The sequence below is a fragment of the Talpa occidentalis genome, unplaced genomic scaffold (genome assembly GCF_014898055.3).
Source record: "Talpa occidentalis isolate TD23 unplaced genomic scaffold, MPIMG_talOcc4v2.1 talOcc4.6, whole genome shotgun sequence".
In the NCBI taxonomy this organism is placed as follows: domain Eukaryota; kingdom Metazoa; phylum Chordata; class Mammalia; order Eulipotyphla; family Talpidae; genus Talpa; species Talpa occidentalis.
Genome location: NW_023604972.1, coordinates 94,821,812 through 94,841,095, shown reverse-complemented (window position 1 = coordinate 94,841,095; position 19,284 = coordinate 94,821,812). Strand labels below are relative to the sequence as shown.

Sequence of the window (19,284 nt, the reverse complement as noted above, 5' to 3'; positions counted from 1 at the left end):
ACTTAACCCCTACACCACCAGGGAGGCCCACTTGCAGAAGCTCTTAAATATGGAATCCAAGGATCCTGTTCATTATATCTATTATAATGGTTTCTCCAGGGTCGGTACACTCAGGGACTCTGCCCGGGATCTACACTTTAAACCAAACTAAACCCCTAAGATGACTGTGTAAGGTTAAATTCACACCACTACTTTTCCATAAAAAAGATGAAATGAAGGCCTCTCTGGTGGTGCAGGTGGTTAAGCACCACGCTGTGAAGCTGTCCGCAACTGGTTCGATCCCAGCTGGCTGGTGAGAATGCCACATGGCATGGCAGACTTCTCCTGTCTCGCCTGCTGCTCCCCTCAGCAGTGTATTTCAGTCAGCCTGCCTGTTCTGTCCCCCACTCTGTCTCTGGTGAATCCTCTCACCCTCCTGCACATCTGGCCTGTACCCCAGTTTTTGTATAAATAAATAAATCTTAAAAAAAAAGATGAAACGAGATATTTCCTTTAATTGCTAGGCACAGTACCATCGATAAATAAACCACGGAATCATAAGGCAACATTGCTGATGTCAAAAGGATTTCAAATAGCCTACTCATTCAGTAAAACATCGCTATCACATGGTTTTAGTATTTACTACCAAGTAGAAGATAAGCACTGATTCAAATTTTTTTTCCTGATCAAGAAATATGTGTGTATATGTGTGTGTATATGAGTATGTATACACACACATATATACATATATAGACATATTTAAATAGAATATAAATATTCCACAGTAAGTGCTCAATTTCCTGAGTTAAAGTGGGCAACAAGTCAGTTATCATCATCCCACACAATCAAAAGCAAATAAATAAAATAATTTAATTTGAGCATTTGAATGGCTATTATCATCCAACTCCCTCTCAAATAAACAACTGGTGCCATTCTGAGTGCACAACATCCCTGAAGCTGGGTGCTATAAGACAGCACTTACATGGGTAGCACAACATGAAAATTAACCAGGGACCACCAAAAGTAAATATGCAGTTGACCTAAATAGAAATAAATTATGCCTAGAAGCCAACTTTTTTTTTTTAAGACCAGACTAAATAATTCATCGCTTTTCTAAAAATTACTGAGTCTAAAAAGTTGAATGAGGTTTATTTTGCATTTATCAGGAGAACAAACAATAGATCTTATTTCAATGATACATATTCAAAGATGTTAATGATCCTTGTAAATATGTATCTAGATATTTCACTGATGAGTATATCACAATATACTGATATAAATATACCTTAAGCTCCCAAGCTCTAAATATTTTAAAAGCAGAACTATCCACCTAAATATGTATATAAAATAAAAATGTGCACTTATTTCCTGAAATATATTCAAATAGAACTAAGTTTTACCTTGTGAAAATGCCATCCACAATTCCAATTGTTGCTTCCTCTGCAGGAACATAGGAGCCAATCTGAGCCATGATAGTAATCAATGCAACTTGTTTTATATAGGAGCTCTTTCCACCCATGTTTGGTCCAGTAATTATCATTACTCTTTTTGAGTCTCCCTAAAAATTAAAAAGCAATGTCACTTACTGTACCAGAAGGGCTTTTATTTTTTTTAAATTTATTTTATTTTGTATAATTCTTACATCATTTTTCATTTTTGCACAATGTATGCATTTTCATTTTGGTTATATTCCCCATACAATTCCTACCCCCCTTATTTTGACCCTAATCCCTCCTCTCCCCCCCTTCCCCCGTAGTGTGTCTCTCGTTTATAGTTGCTTGTTGATTTTGATTTTTTCTTTATTATAATTAGTCTTTTTCCTGGTCCCTTATTTAGGTTTTCTAAAATTCCTGCTATGAGTGAGACCATCCGGTATTTTTCTTTTTCTTTCTGGCTTATTTCGCTGAGCATGATCCCAGAAGGGCTTTTATATAGCATCTAAAATTTATTACACAAATGGAAATTCATTAGGAAAAAATTGATTTGTGATACTCAAATATATCACTAATTAAGCATCAGAGAGGAAAGAAAACCTCTGTATTCAATTTGAGCTATACAATTGCATAAAAGTGAATTCTTAGCAGCACACTTGACTGTTTCAGGATATAAAAAAGGAAAAAAGAAACAACCTGAACAAGATAGCTACTATCAATTTCCATCTGTCTACCTTAAGCTATAGAGGTACAGATTAGTATAGCTAATTGCCCAAGGCCCTAATTTGAGTTGGCAGCACATGAATTTTTTTCAGTTAGAGATGGGTGAAAGCTAAAGAAAGTTAGAATGCAAATTCTAGATACTGGTTTTGTTACAGGGCAACCCCAATGTGAAATGGGTTGGCCTGACTCTGGGTTCTCACCCACGTGCTTAACAGGGACTTATAACGAGACTCAACTGTAGGCATACACAAAAAGGTTAATAAAGACTTTATTTACAAAAAGGGGAAATGAAGAAATGAGTGACTCAAGGGAGAAAGAGAGAGAGATAAATTGGTGAATGCATCTTCCCAGTTTGGTTCAGCTGGAACCACAATAGCATGCTGAAAGCCAGCAGAAAAACCAAGGACCCCCAAGGCCTACATATAACAAACCTGGCTGCTTAACTCCACCCTCAGTTTCCAGTAATCCTCCCTTTGGTGGCAATGACATTATGGAATCTGTAGTGCTTGGTGTCTTGGATCTCTGGTCTGGCTGGGGGTGGGGTCCATAAAATCTACTTGTGAGTTTATTCAGAACAAACATCCTTTCCCCCAAACAGTTTTATCAACACTAAGTTATTCACAGGCATTTCACCAGAGAATGTGAAGGAGGCAGAAGAGTTAAAAAAAAACTGGTAATGACAATTTCTATAACTTGCCTGTATTAATCACTTATAGTACTTGCCATGCACAGACTCGTCCTAGGTAACTGCCCAACTACAGCCCTCTATAGAGGGCTCAATGTGGGTACTGTGTGAACCCACAACATTGGCAATACCTGAACAGTCAAGAGTAGCCACCTCATTATTAAACAATGATCTAGGAGGAGGCTCCAGATAAAAGCTTTTTTGAGGGCCTTTCTGGTGGTGCAGGGGTTCAGTCTCAATACTATCAAGCTATCGCCAGCCACTGCAGCATAAGTTCAATCCCTGGCCAGGGAGCTAACCCCCCTGGAGCAACAGACCTCTCCTGTCTTGCCTATTTGTCCTCTCAGCAGTGTATTTCAGTAGATCCACCTGTTCTGCTCCCCATTCTGTCTCTGGTAAATCCTCTTACCACCTGCACCTCTGGCCTACACCCCAGTTCTTGTATGCATAAATAAATAGAAAACTGAACAAAGCCACAGGGTAATAGGAACCATAAGTAAGAAGTTACAAGGAAACAAAAGGTATGAAGAAAAGTTATACAGAATAAGAAAAGAGGGTGGTTAGTAATGAAGGAAAAGAAAAAATAGGAGTTGAAAACTTCAAGCAAACAATGAGCTATCAAAATAAAACATTTTAAAGTCTTACTACTGAGGAATAAAGAAATCTGCTCCATCTCTAAAGCAGTCTCACATCCTAATTAAGCAAACATTTCCAGTTTCCCGAAGGCCAAGCTGTGCTAAAGATCTTGTTCTTCCTGTGTGATTCCTTTTTCTAATGGTCACATGTGGCTCTGTAATGAGCCTAATGAATCTCCATTACTTGTAAGAACTTACATGAACCTGTGTTTCTTGGAAACACAAAAACCAGCCCAGCAGAGTAAGAGCAAGGAAAGAAATGTGGGAAAATAGAATGATAATACTAATAATCAAAACTAATTTTCCTACAGACTTAGAAATAATAAGCCTATTATAAACAACCAAAAATTTAGCATGACTAAATACTTTGAAATTTAAATAAAGTGAACAAATTTCTTTTTAGAAAAATGGCAAAAATGAGTCAAAAATAGAAAATCAAAATAATCTTATTTCTATTAAAGAAGTTAAATTTGCAATTAAAAACCCTTTCACAAGAGAAACTTCAAACACAGATAAATTCCCCAATGAATTCTTTCACACATGTAAGATATAGCATCAATCTTTAAAAAAAAAAAAACAAAACAAAAAAAAAAAACAAAAAAAAACTTCCCAGAAAACAAAAGAAACTCTTTCCAGATTATTTCAGAAGGCCAATATAATCTACATATCAAACCCTGACAAGAAACACTAAAGGCAATTTCACCTATAAATATATACATGATACTTTAAAAATATTGATAAATCAATCCAATAATATACAAACATTTAGAGTGCTTGAGAAATACAAAGTTCGTAATCCTCAAATACAAATATTCAAAGATTCAACCATACAAAAATTAAAACTTCTGTAAAACAAAAGATATAAAGAGTGAAGACAAGCCATAAAAGGGAAAAAGAAATAAAGAAATTTGCATTATATTTAATCAACAACAGATTGTTTAATCAATAAAAGATCAGTATTTAGTTTTATAAAGAACTTCTAAGAAATCAATTTTCTATAAGAACAACAAATAATTTAGAAATATAATTATAAAATTGGCATGATCAATGTAACAAAAAAAGAACACTGACTAATAAATATGGTAAGAGATGTAAAAACCCTTTATGGAAATCTAAATTTTTTCTAACGACTTAAAGCAAACCAAAACAAATATTTATGCAGGAAAAATTTATGTGTCATAAACAATCATAAAGATGTCAACTTTCCCTCAAACTGATATACAGGGTCAATCCAAATCAAATGAAAATCCTAGTTCCACCTCTCAAAGGCCAGAATAAGTTGATAATAAAATGAAATAGAACAACAAATGCTAAGGAAAATTCAAGGCTCAATTTCAAACTAAAGAACTCAGTTTGATTAGAAGAATAAATGAGGAGAATTTTCTCTATCAGATATAAAGAATCATAGTAAATAAGACTATGTGATTTTAGCTCAGGGACAAAAAAAGCCTGCATAGTAAAAAATGACAAAAGTCCAAAATAGTTCTGTTAAAATATGGAAACTTAGCATGAGGTAGAAATAATTCTGCAGAAATAATGTGGTAGAAATAATTCTGAAGGGAAAAGGAAAGATTTGAAATGGAGCTAGACAACTGATTACCCATAGGAAAGATGGGATTAGAATTCCACCTCACACCATATATAAAAATAAGTTTTGAGTTACTTCATGAAAGATCTCAGTCTAAAGTAAAGCTTTAAAATATTTATAAAAAATTATATATGAATATCTTTATATCCTTGGAGACAGAAAAGAATTTCCTAAGTAAGGCACCATTCATATGGAATAGACAGATACATTCAACTTCATTAAAATTAAGACTCTTTGGTTATCAAAGTCATCAAACTGAAATTGAAAAAAGACAAAATTACTCTAAGCAGTCTCCTAACACTAAAGTATAGATTCATTATCACTTTAAAGTTCTATGTCTTATGTCTAGTTCTTTAATCCATTTTGAGTTGATTTTTGTGTATGGTGTGAGGTAGTGGTCAAGCTTCATTCTTTTGCATGTAGCGACCCAGTTTTCCCAGCACCATTTATTGAACAAACTTTCTTTGCTCCAATGCATAGTCTTTGCTCCTTTGTCAAAGGTTAGTTGACCATAAATCTGTGGGTTTATTTCTGGATTTTCTATTCGATTCCATTGGTCTGTATGTCTGTTCTTGTTCCAGTACCATGCAGTTTTGATGATTATGGCTTTGTAGTATAGTTTGAAGTCTGGGAGTGTGATGCCTCCATTCCCTTCTTTTTTTTTTTTCAGGAGAGCTTTGGCTATTCGGGGTTTTTGGTGATTCCATATGAATTTCATCAATAATTGTTCTATTTCTTTGAAGAATGACATTGAAATTTTGATTGGAATAGCATTGAATCTGTATATTGCTTTTGGAAGGATGGCCATTTTAATAATGTTTATTCTTCCAATCCATGAGCAGGGGATGTCTTTCCATTTCTTTGTGTCTTCTTCTATTTCTTTTAACAGTGTTTTATAGTTTTCTTTGTATAGGTCCTTTACCTCTTTTGTTAGATTTATTCCCAAATATTTGATTTTTTTTGTTTCAATAAAAAAGGGATGATTTTTTTGATTTCTTCTTCTTCAGATTTATTGTTTGTGTATAGGAAGGCTACTGACTTTTGCGTGTTGATTTTGTATCCTGCCACTTTACTGAACTGATTGATGAGTTGAATTAGTTTTTCTGTGGACTTTTTGGGGTTCTCTATGTATATTATCATATCATCTGCAAATAGTGATAGTTTGACTTCTTCTTTTCCTATTTGGATTCCTTGGATGTCTTTCTCTTGTCTTATTGCTCTGGCTAGGACTTCCAGTATTATATTGAAAAGCAGTGGTGAGAGTGGACATCCTTGTCTTGTTCCAGATCTTAATGGAATTGCTTTCAGCTTTTCACCATTGAGAATGATACTGGCTGTTGGCTTGTCATAGATGGCCTTTATGATGTTGAGGTATGTTCCTTGTATCCCGAGAATTTCAAGGGCTTTTATCATGAATGGGTGTTGCACTTTGTCGAAAGCTTTCTCAGCATCTATTGATATTATCATATGGTTTTTATATTTCTTTTTGTTGATGTGTTGGATAACGTTGATTGATTTTCGGACATCAACTCAAAATGGATTAAAGAAGTAGACATAAGACCTGAAACCATAAAATATATAGAAGGAAATATAGGCGAAACACTACATGATTTGCACATCAAAGACATCTTTACAGACACATCACCCAAAGCAGTGATAGTGAAGGCAAAGATAAACAGCTGGGACTACATCAAATTAAAGAGCTTCTGCACGGCAAAAGAGACAATAACAAAAACTAAGAGAAACCCCACCAACCGGGAGAACATTTTTGCAACCAACACTAAAAAATAAAAAAAAAAAAACACTCCCTAAACTTTAAAATAAATAAATAAATAAATAAAGTTCTATGGACCAGAAAGATGACTTAAAACTTAGTAGGGGTCTATATTTTTAACAAACAACATCTGTATTGTCTGAAAAATTAGGTTTGGTCTAATTAAACATGCCACTCGAATAAATAATTTTAAAAGAAATTATTTACTCAATGAACAACAATAAACATCATGAATAAAAAGGAAAATCCAAAATTATTGGTAGTTAGCACTAAATTATGATACTATTGATGACTTCTTTTCTCTATGAGCATTTTATTTTCTAGCTCTCCAAATTTTCTACCATGAGCTTTTTGAGCAACCAGTTCTACTTCTTTTTTTTAATGTTTAATATATTTTATTTTATATAATTTTTACATCAATTTTAATTTTTGCACAATGTATGCATTTTCATTTTGGTTATATTCCCCATACAATCCCCCACCCCTCGTGGTGTCTCTTTGGCTTATAGCTGCTTGTTGATTTTGATTTTTTCTTTATTATAATTAGTCTTTTTCCTGGTCCCTTATTTAGGATTTCTAAATTCCTGCTATGAGTGACACCATCCGGTATTTCTTTTTCTTTCTAGCTTATTTCACTGAGCATGATCCCTGCCAGCTCCATCCATGTTACTGCAAATTAAAGGAGTTTACCTTTTTTGATTGCTGAATAATATTCCATGGTGTATATATACCACATCTTCTTGATCCAGTCATCTATTTTTGGGCATTTGGGTTGTTTCCATAGCTTAGCTATTGTAAATAGTGCCGCTATAAACATAGGGGTGAAGGTGTCCTTTTGAATTAATGTTTCTGTGTCCTTTGGGTAAATACCTAGGAATGGAGTTGCTGGATCATATGGAAGCTCTAAATTAGTAGGTTGAGGAATCTCCATACAGCTTTCCATAGTGGTTAGACCAGTTTGCACTCCCACCAGCAGTGCAGGAGAGTTCCTTTTTTGCACATCCTCACCAACATTAGTTGTTGCTAGTTTTTTTTTGTATGTGCCATTCTCACTGGTGAAAGATGGTATCTCATTGTAGTTTGGATTTGCATTTCCCGGATGACAAGTGATGTTGAACATTTTTTCATATGCCTCTTGGCCATTTGCATTTCTTTTTTGGAGAAGTTTCTTTTTAGCTCTTCTGCCCATTTTTTGACTGGATTATTTTCTTTGTTATTGTTGAGTCTCATCAGCTCTTTGTAGATTTTTGTGATCAATCCTTTATCATTAGTGTATGCAAAAATTTTCCCCCAGTCGGTGGGGTTTCTCTTTATTTTGGTTATTGTCTCTTTTGCTGTGCAGAAGCTCTTTAATTTGATACAGTCCCAGCTGTTGATCTTTGCCTTCACTATCACTGCATTGGGTGATGTGTCTGTAAAGTCATTTTTGAGGTGCATGTCATGTAGTGTTTTGCCTGTATTTTCTTCTATATATTTTATGTTTTCAGGTCTTATGTCTAGTTCTTTAATCCATTTTGAGTCTGTTTTTGTGTATGGTGTGAGGTAGTAGTCAGCTTCATTCTTTTGCATGTAGTGACCCAGTTTTCCCGGCACCATTTATTGAACAAACTTTCTTTGCTCCATTGCATATTCTTTGCTCCTTTGTCAAAGATTAGTTGGCTGTAAATCTGTGGGTTTATTTCTGGATTTTCTATTCAGTTCCATTGGTCCATTTGTCTGTTCTTGTTCCAATACCATGCAGTTTTATTATGGCTTTGTAGTATAGTTTGAAATCTGGAGTGTGATGCTTCTATTCCCTTCTTATTTTTCAGGAGGGCTTTGGCTATTTGGGGTTTTTGGTTCCTCCATATGAATTTCATCAATATTTGTTCTATTTCTTTGAAGAATGTCATTGAAATTTTTATTGGCATAGCACTGAATCTGTAAATTGCTTTTGGTAGGATGGCCATTTTGAGAATGTTAATTCTTCCAATCCATGAGCAGGGGATGTCTTTCCATTTCTTTGTGTCTTCTTCTATTCCTTTTAACAGTGTTTTATAGTTTTCTTTGTATAGGTCCTTTACTTCTTTTATTAGGTTTATTCCCAAGCATTTGATTTTTTTTTTTGTTTTGATAATAAAAGGGATGGTTTTTTTTTTATTTCTTCTTCAGATTTATTGTTTGTGTATAGGAAGGCTACTGACTTTTGTGTGTTGATTTTGTATCCTGTTATTGAACTGATTGATTACTTGAATTAGTTTTTCTGTGGAGTTTTTGGGGTTCTCTATGTATATTATCATATCATCTGCGAATAGTGATAGTTTGACTTCTTCCTTGCCTATTTGGATTCCTTGGATGTCTTTCTCTTGTTTTATTGCTCTGGCTAGGACTTCCAGTATTATATTGAACAGCATTGGTGAGAGTGGACATCCTTTTCTTGTTCCACATCTTAATGGAAATGCTTTCAGCTTTTCACCATTGAGAATGATATTGGCTGTGGGCTTGTCATATATGGCCTTTATGATGTTGATGTATGTTCCTTGTAGCCCAAGAATTTCAAGGGCCTTTATCATAAATGGGTGTTGTACTTTGTCAAAAGCTTTCTCAACATCTATTGATATCATACGCTTTTTGTATTTCCTTTTTGTTGATGTGTTGGATTACAGTGACTGATTTTCAGATGTTGACCCATTCTTTTGTCCCTGGAATAAATCCTAATTGGTCATGGTGAATTATCTTAATGGATACATTGTTGGATTCTGATAGCTAAAATTTTATTGAGGATTTTTGCATCAGTGTTCATTAGAGAGATTGGCCTGTAGTTTTCTTTATTTATGTTGTCCTTGCTCAGTTTTGGTACTAGTGTAATGTTGGCATCATAGAACGTATTTGGTATTATCGCTTCCTTCTCAATTTTTTGAAAGAGTTTGTGAAGGATAGGCACCAATTCGTTTCTGAATGTTTGGCAGAATTCATTTGTAAGTCCATCTGGTCCTGGGCTTTTGTTTTGATTACCATTTCACTTTCACTGCTTGTAATTGGTCTGTTTTGGTGTCCTATGTCTTCTTTATCAAGCTTTGGGTGATTGTAGAGTTGTAGGAATTTGTCCATCTCTTCTAGATTGTTGAGCCTGTTTGCATATAACTGTTCATAGTAGTTTCTGATTATTTTTTTGATTTTACTGTTTCTGTTGTGTCTGTTGTGATTTCTCCTCTTTCATTTGTGATTCTATTTATTTGTGCTTTTTCCTGTTTTTCCTTTGTAAGCCTGGCTAGGGGTTTGTTTATTTTATTTATTTTTTCAAAGAACCAACTTTTGGTTTCATTGATCTTTTGGATTTTTTTTTTTTTTTTTTTTTAGTTTCTATTTCATTTATTTCTGCTTTGATTTTTATTATTTTCTTTTCCAGAGATGACAATAGTTGTCTGATACATTTTGGTGCTCCTTCATTTGGTGAGTATATGTTAATAAGTTTTATTTCTTCTTGAAGTATTGTCCCCTTGATCATAATGTAGTGACCATCTGCATCTCTTTTTACCTTTTTGAGTTGAAATCTGTTTTATCTGATATAAGTATAGCTGTTCCTGTCTTCTTTTTTTGTCCATTTGCTTGTAGGATTGTTTTCCATCCTTTTACTTTCAGTCTATTTTTATCTTTTGTAGTTAAGTGAGTTTCCTGGAGACAGCAAAAGGTTGGGTTTTGTTTCTTAAGCCAGCCTGCGACTCTGTGTCTTTTTAGTCCGTCTACATTTAGGGTTAATATTGCTATGTTAGCATCTATATTTGCCATTTTGTTTGTCTTTTCTCTGGTTTCATTTACTTATTTTTTTTAATAATTTTTTTTGGGGGGAGTCTTGTTTCGTTCTTATTCATCCCTCTGTTAGTTCTGGCTTTAGGCCTCCTTGTAGTATTTTTTGGAGTAGGGATTTCGTCGTAATGAAATTCCGGTGCTTCTGTTTGCCTGGGAAGGTCCTTATTCTTTCTTCATAGAGGAAGGAAAGCTTTACTGGATAGAGTATTCTTGGTCAGCATTTGTTGTCATGGAGTCTGTTGACTATGACCCTCCACTCTCTCCTTGCCCGTAGTGTTTCTTCAGAGAAGTGTGATGTCAGCCTGATTGGTTTTCCTTTGTATGTTATCTGTTTCTTCCCTCTTGTCAGTTTCATTATTATTTTCCTTGTCTTGGATTCTTGGGAGCTTTACTATTATGTGTCTTGCTGTATTTTTCCTTTCATCATGGAAGTTTGGTGTTCTTCTTGCTTCTTATAGGTCTATTTTCAGCTCCTTCTTCATGTTTGGAAAGTTCTCTTCAATTATTTTCTTGAATATTTTCTCTGTTCCTATGTCTCTCTCCTCTCCTTCTGGGATTCCTATAACTCATATTTCCTTTCCTCATGGAATCAAACAGTTCCTGAAATCTTTCTTCATTCTTTTTCATTCATACTTCTCTTTCCTTTTCTGTTTTGGTTCTTTTTATTTCTGTGTCTTCAAGAGCACTTATTTGTTCTTCCATTTCATCTATTCTTTTATCACTGCTTTTCCCAGAGTTCTTTAGCTCCTCCATCAATCCTTTGATCTCCTGTATTTCTTTCACTTCCCTCTTTAGGGACTCAGTTTCATTCTTCTGATCATTGATTATTTTTCCCTTATCATTTTCCTTTATGACTTCTGTCAGTTTTTTAATGATGACAATTTTAAATTCTCTTTCTGGAAGGCTCAGAAGTTCTTCCAAGTCACTGATGTTGCAATCTGGTGGGTGATTTTCATTCTGTGGTGTGTCTTTTCCCTGAGGACTTGTTTGGTTGTTTGTAGTTTTTCTTTTCCCCGCTGCTTGTTTTCTAATTTGTCCTGTGCATTGGGACACTGTGTCGCTGGTACTGGCTGGCATCTTTTTGGTATGCTCTTTCTGGGATGTCGGAAACTGATGGTCCAATTGAGTCAAACACTGTTATGCCAGTCCAGTAGGGCAGTGGTACTATGAATATGTTAATGGGCACTGTCACAGAATATCTCCTTCTGCATTTGTTTAATTCCAAAGGTGTGTCTTGAAGTCCCACAGACTGCCCTGGAGGTCCCTATTCTAAAATGGTGAGTCGGAAGCACATTTTCCTGTGCCTGCGGTGCGGTCTGCCCCAGCGGCTGCTGCCCAATTCCCCTCTGCGGTCCGACTGGTGGCCAGATGGGGCCTGATGTGAGGGTTCTTCCCAGCTCACCTCTTGCTGCAGGGGCAGCCCTCTCCCAGTTCCAAGCAGTCTTAGTTAAATCAAAGGTCCCTATTCTAAAATGGCAAGTGGGAAGCATACTTTCCTGCGCCCGCAGTCTGCCCCTGTGACTGCTGCCCGTTCCCCTTCTGGGCTCCAACTGGTGGCCAGATGGGCCTGGCGTGAGGGGGCTTCCCAGCTCACCTCTGGCTGCAGGGGAAGCCCTCTCCCAGTTCCAAGCAGTCTTGATTGAATCAAAGGTCCCTATTTCCAGTTCTACTTCTAAGAATCAATTCTGTAATAAACCATGTAGAATTGTTTATAATAGCAAAAATTAGATACACAATTGGAATATTAAAAAAACTATGAAACCAATAAATTTAATATTATGATGTCACTAAAACTTTTCATAGAAAAGATTTTTAAATAATATATGGAATATGTTACAATGTATTGATCATAAACCTCAGTTCATAATTTACTTGCAAATGCATTCTGTAGCAATGGAAAGGTTTCAGACAAGAACTACTTTTGAGTTTTTAAGGAGTAAAATGCTTTTGACTCACTAAATTCTACAACAGACTGTGGTGGAGGACTGAGGGTGTCTTGGTGGTACATTTAGTGGCATACACCTAAGGAGGTCGGCTCCTATGCCTCTGAATCACAGTGCTGTAAACTAATGAATGCTACTGTAACAGGGTGGTCCCCAGGAAAGGGGGAGGTTCCCTGCACCACCCAAGGGAGGGTGGGGCTGAGCAGGAAGAGAAGAAGCTGAAGAGGAGACTGAGGGAAGAAGGAAGCAGGATGAAGAGCCAGGAGGCGTCCTGGAGGAGGCGCATGGAGCCAAGACACATGAAGAAACTGCACTTGCCTTTTGGTCGTGGACTGAGTGACACAGATGTGGGTGAGAGACCCATGGGGAGGTGACAATGGTGGTTTTTGTCTTGATTTTGGTTTTGCTCTTTTCCCTCCAGACTTGTCTGGTTGTTTCTGATGCTTTTCTGTGAGTCCCCACTGGAAGATGCTTTAGACTTGTGGCAGGCTTTGGGGCCTTGCTCTAGGCCAAACCTGCTTGGGTGGACTTTTACCCACGAGGGGATGGGTAACTTTGGGTGCTTGATTTAGAAACTAGATTCTTTGCCTTTCCTGTATTGTTTCCTAGTTGTATTAAAGTTCCTTCCCATTAGACTTCAACACACCACTATCAACAATGGATAGATCAACAAGACAAAAAATAAGTAAAGAAACTAAAGCTCTAAATAAGGACCTAGAGCATTTGGGCTTAACAGACATCTATAGAACACTAAACCCCAAAAAAACGGAGTACACATTTTTCTCAAGCGCACACGGATCATTCTCCAGGATCGATCACATACTGGGGCACAAGACAAACATCAACAGATACACCAAGATTGAAATCATACCAACCATCTTTTCTGACCATGAAGGCATCAAACTAGAAATAAACCATAAAAAGAAGGCAAGGAACTTTCCTACCTTATGGAGATTAAAAACCACACTACTGGAAGACCACTGGACTAATGAGGAGATCAAAGAAGAAATTAAAAAATTCTTTGAATTGAATGACAAGGAGGACACCAATATCCTAAATGTATGGGATGCAGCAAAAGCAGTAATAAGAGGAAAATATATAGCAATAGAAGCTCACATCAAGAAACAAGAAAGAACTCAAAGAAACAACCTAATCTCGAAGCTCAAAGATCTAGAAAAAGAACAATAAAAAAACCCCAAAACCAGTAGAAGAAAAGAACTAATAAAAACCAAAGCAGAAATAAATAAAATTGAAACTGAAAAAACAATCCAAAAGATCAATGAAACCAAGAGCTGGTTCTTCGAAAAAAAATCAATAAAATAGACAAACCCCTAGCCAGGCTCACAAAGGAAAAAAAGAAGAAAGCACAAATAAACAGGATCATAAATGAAAGAGGAGAAATCACAACGGACACAGCAGAAATCAAAAGAATAATCAGTAACTACTATGTACAATTATATGGAAACAAGTTCAACAATCTAGAGGAGATGGACAAATTCCTACAACTCTACAATCACCCAAAGCTAGATAAAGAAGAAATAGAACACCTAAACAGACCAATTACAAGCAGCGAAATTGAAATGGTAATCAAAAACCTCCCCAAAAACAAAAGCCCAGGACCTGATGGATTTACAAATGAATTCTACCAAACATTCAGAGACGAATTGGTGCCTATCCTTCACAAACTCTTCCAAAAAAATGAGAAGGAAGGGACAATACCAAACACGTGCTATGAAGCCAACATTACACTAATACCAAAACCGAACAAGGACAACACAAAAAAGGAAAACTACAGGCCAATCTCCCTAATGAACACTGATGCAAAAATCCTCAATAAAATTTTAGCCATCAGAATCCAACAATGTATCCATAAGATAATTCACCACGACCAAGTAGGATTCATTCCAGGGACACAAGGATGGTTTAACATCCGAAAATCAATCAACGTTATCCAACACATCAACAAAAAGAAATATAAAAACCATATGATAATATCAATAGATGCTGAGAAAGCTTTCGACAAAGTGCAACACCCATTCATGATAAAAGCCCTTGAAATTCTTGGGATTCAAGGAACATACCTCAACATCATAAAAGCCATATATGACAAGCCCACAGCCAATATCATTCTCAATGGTGAAAAGCTGAAAGCAATTCCATTAAGATCTGGAACAAGACAAGGATGTCCACTCTCACCACTGCTTTTCAATATAATACTGGAAGTCCTAGCCAGAGCAATAAGACAAGAGAAAAGACATCCAAGGAATCCAAATAGGAAAAGAAGAAGTCAAACTATCACTATTTGCAGATGATATGATATATACATAGAGAACCCAAAAAGTCCACAGAAAAACTAATTCAACTCATCAATCAGTTCAGTAAAGTGGCAGGATACAAAATCAACACGCAAAAGTCAGTAGCCTTCCTATACACAAACAATAAATCTGAAGAAGAAGAAATCAAAAAAACCATCCCTTTTTTTATTGAAACAAAAAAAATCAAATATTTGGGAATAAATCTAACAAAAGAGGTAAAGGACCTATACAAAGAAAACTATAAAACACTGTTAAAAGAAATAGAAGAAGACACAAAGAAATGGAAAGACATCCCCTGCTCATGGATTGGAAGAATAAACATTATTAAAATGGCCATCCTACCAAAAGCAATATACAGATTCAATGCTATTCCAATCAAAATTTCAATGTCATTCTTCAAAGAAATAGAACAATTATTGATGAAATTCATATGGAATCACCAAAAACCCCGAATAGCCAAAGCTCTCCTGAAAAAAAAAAAAGGGAATGGAGGCATCACACTCCCAGACTTCAAACTATACTACAAAGCCATAATCATCAAAACTGCATGGTATTGGAACAAGAACAGACATACAGACCAATGGAATCGAATAGAAAATCCAGAAATAAACCCACAGATCTATGGTCAACTAATCTTTGACAAAGGAGCAAAGACTATGCATTGGAGCAAAGAAAGTTTGTTCAATAAATGGTGCTGGGAAAACTGGGTCGCTACATGCAAAAGAATGAAGCTTGACCACTACCTCATACCATACACAAAAATCAACTCAAAAGATTAAAGAACTAGACATAAGACCTGAAACCAAATACATAGAAGGAAATATAGGCGAAACACTACGGGATATTCACATCAAAGACATCTTTACAGACACATCACCCAAAGCAGTGATAGTGAAGGCAAAGATAAACAGCTGGGACTACATCAAATTAAAGAGCTTCTGCACAGCAAAAGAGACAATAACAAAACAAAGAGAATCCCACCGACTGGGAGAACATTTTTGCACACAACACTAATGATAAAGGACTGATCACAAAAATCTGCAAAGAGCTGATGAGACTCAACAACAACAAAGAAAATAATCCAGTCAAAAAATGGGCAGAAGAGCTAAAAAGAAACTTCCCCAAAAAAGAAATGCAAATGGCCAACAGGCATATGAAGAAATGTTCAACATCACTTGTCATCCGGGAAATGCAAATCAAAACTACCATGAGATACCATCTTACACCAGTGAGAATGGCACATACAAAAAAAAAAAACTAGCAACAACAAATGTTGGTGAGGGTGTGGAGAAAAAGGAACTCTCCTGCACTGTTGGTGGGAGTGCAAACTGGTCCAACCACTATGGAGAGCTGTGTGGAGATTTCTGGACCTACTAAACATAGAGCTTCCATATGATCCAGCAATTCCACTCCTAGGTATTTACCCAAAGGACACAGAAACATCAATTCCAAAGAACACCTGCACCCTTATGTTTATAGCAGCACTATTTACAATAGCTAAGCTATGGAAACAACCCAAATGCCCAAAAATAGATGACTGGATCAAGAAGATGTGGTACATATACACCATGGAATATTACTCAGCATTCAAAAAAGATAAACACATGCAATTTGCAGCAACATGGATGGCGCTGGAAGGGATCTTGCTCAGTGAAATAAGCCAAAAAGACAAAGAAAAATACCGGATGGTCTCACTCATAGCAGGAATCTAGAAAACTTAAATAAGGGACCAGGAAAATGAATAACTATAAGAAAGTGAAAATCAAAATCAACAAAAAACTATGAACCAGAGACACTTTTAGGGGGGGCAGGGGCGGGAGGGGAGGGATTGGGGTCAGAATGGGGGCGCTGCAATTGTATGGGGAATATAACAATAAAATTTATTATCTAATAAAAAAAAAAAAAAGTGAAAATCAAAATCAACAAAAAACTATGAACCAGAGACACTTTTTGAGGGGGTGGGGGGTGGGAGGGGAGGGATTGGGGTCATAATGGGGGGGGGGTTGCAATTGTATGGGGAATATAAAAATAAAATTTATTATTATAAAAAAAAAAGGTCCTGTGCTCGCTTCGGCAGCACATATACTAAAAAAAAAAGGTCCTTCCCATTAAAGTCTCCTGTTTTGTGTTGATGCAGCGGATGGCAGAACCTATTTAGAACAGGCAGGTTTGCGGGATCTGGGCTGCCCCTCTCCCTGCCCTGTAACACTACCTCAAAAACAAAAACCGAAAAAACACTTAAAGAAGTGCTGGGGAAAAATGAACAGGAAAAACTAACTATAGGTTAAATATAAAATTTAGTATGTGAAAAGTACCACAGTAGGATATTCACCACCTTCACATTTCAAAAAAAAAAAAAAATCAATTGTATTCTCTATATATACTGGCCAAGAATATGTGTCTCCCTTTCCTCTACATTTCCAAAACGACACAGTAGAAAAAAGGCCAAGAAATTTCATATAATATGACTGTCTATCTTTCAGTAAGATTCCTATGTGTTTGAGGTACCACATACCAAAGAACCCCAGATATGAAAAACACATTAAATCTATCTAAAAGTCAGGATGAGTAAGCAGTCTAACAAAATAACCATAAACTGAGATTAACCATAAACACTTCTTTATAAACTCGAGCCTACTGGGAATGCATCAAACCGGACTGGCCAGATCTGTGCTGGGCAACAAGCATGATGCCACAATGCCATGCACAGAGAAATTCCTCAAAAAACTCTAGAATGGTAATGACCTATAACTTATGTCTTGAAGAGGATTCTACTCAATGACAAGGAATCATAGCTTTTGGTAAATAGAAGAGCTGTTCTGGCTCAAGGCATCTTGGGTCCATCAGTGGATATATCAGAACAATGGTCAGTCAGAATATCCCTAAATGCAAAAGATGCACAGGAGGAAAAAAAAAAAAAAGAAACAACTAAAATTGCCACATGTTAATTTCATGACTTGGGTATCAGCTATTTTTCTGTAAAAAATACTTTCTTCTTTGACAGGTACAGATATTGGCATTGATCTTCAAAAAAAGAATCATGGTAGAACCATTTTTTAATAGCTACAGACTGCTGAAAAAGTTTGGTAGTTTCAAAGTATTTTATTACCTAAAAATGTCAATCAATGGCAGGTTACGATAAGAGACTCTCTAGTAAAATATTCCTTCAGACAAGCACTCAGCCATATCCTTGCACTTCTAACCCAAGGTGAACTACAAACAGAAATGGGGAGAGGAGTGCAGGCTGTATGGTGAGATGCCAGGGTAAAAGTTCAAAGCCTTCTGTTGCTTGGATGCTATCCAATTTATATTCCACTGAGAGTCAACTATTACACAGCCCAGTTCACCTCATGCTATGGACCAAGGTCCAGCTATGCAAAATGACAGTAAAATGACAGCAGAGCAGGATTTGAACTTACATTCCCATCATTGTTAGGTGCTTTCTTTTGACACTTCTGTACCAAGGTAGCACATAAGAATTTTAAAAGCAGAACAAAGAATACGTAAAGAGAGATTATTTCTGGCCAGAGTGAAGGTTCCAAGGAGGAAGCAGTGGGGCCTTCGAGGATAAGTAGGAGTTCAATCACGGTGATGGGTAAGGGACAGGAAGATAGAAGAACAACATTGTGCAGAGCAGCAGCACAGATCAGAAATCTTTGAAAAGTAATTGCTTATCATACAAAATGGCCTTCTTTATCTCACTGTTTCAGAAGCAGGAAGAAAAGGGCAACAAGATATAAAAGTGACAGAAAACAATGTCATTAATATTTTGTGTAATCTTTAACAATATGATCCAATGATTATATTATGCAGAAAACACATTTAAAGTAAAACCTATGAGAATAATCTAGCCACAGAATTAAGTTTAAAACTCAGATACTTGGGCCTCCCCTGGTGGCGCAGTGGTTGAGTGCTGGGTTGCAAAGCTGCCCGCAGCCTCTGCAGCGCCGGTTCAATCCCGGGCTGCTCCCCGGCCACCGGAGGAGGGTCCCACATGGCGCGCAGACCTCTCCTGCCGCCCACTGCTCCCCTCAGCAGTGTACTTTGGTCCTTCTGCCTGTTCTGTTTCCTGGTCTGGCTCTGGTGAATTCCCTCACCCTCCCGTGCTTCTGACTATACCCAGTGCTTGTATGAATAAATAAATAAATCTTTAAAAAAAAACAAAACAAAGAAACTCAGATACAGTTGATGGTATACATCACTGTTGTTTCGTTTAGTAATTAGGTACAGAGTCAATAGCTTAAAAATATTGAAATTCATTTTACTTTTAATTTTGATATGGCCAAAAGCAAACATTTCTGAGGGCAGTTAGAAATATTTGCCCTGGGGGAAGGGAGAAAATGGGAAGTTTGTGGTCCTTTGGTAGCCTCCCATGATCCCTTATCTTTACTGGTTTTAATCATCATTCATGTAACAAATA

General features: G+C 36.4%; 1 protein-coding gene across 4 annotated transcripts in view; it reads right to left on the bottom strand.

The window, feature by feature from the left end:
* MSH3 (mutS homolog 3) overlaps positions 1-19,284 on the bottom strand; it is a 177,556-nt gene that overhangs the window by 50,021 nt on the left and 108,251 nt on the right. For all 4 annotated transcript variants that reach the window (XR_008549251.1, XR_005128842.2, XR_008549252.1 and 1 more), the window contains exon 20: positions 1,380-1,537. Coding sequence is in view for 1 of the 4 variants with exons in the window: in XM_037529984.2 (XP_037385881.1) it covers positions 1,380-1,537 (158 nt within the window). In the remaining 3 variants the exon portion in view is untranslated. The remainder of the gene's footprint in view (positions 1-1,379; positions 1,538-19,284) is intronic.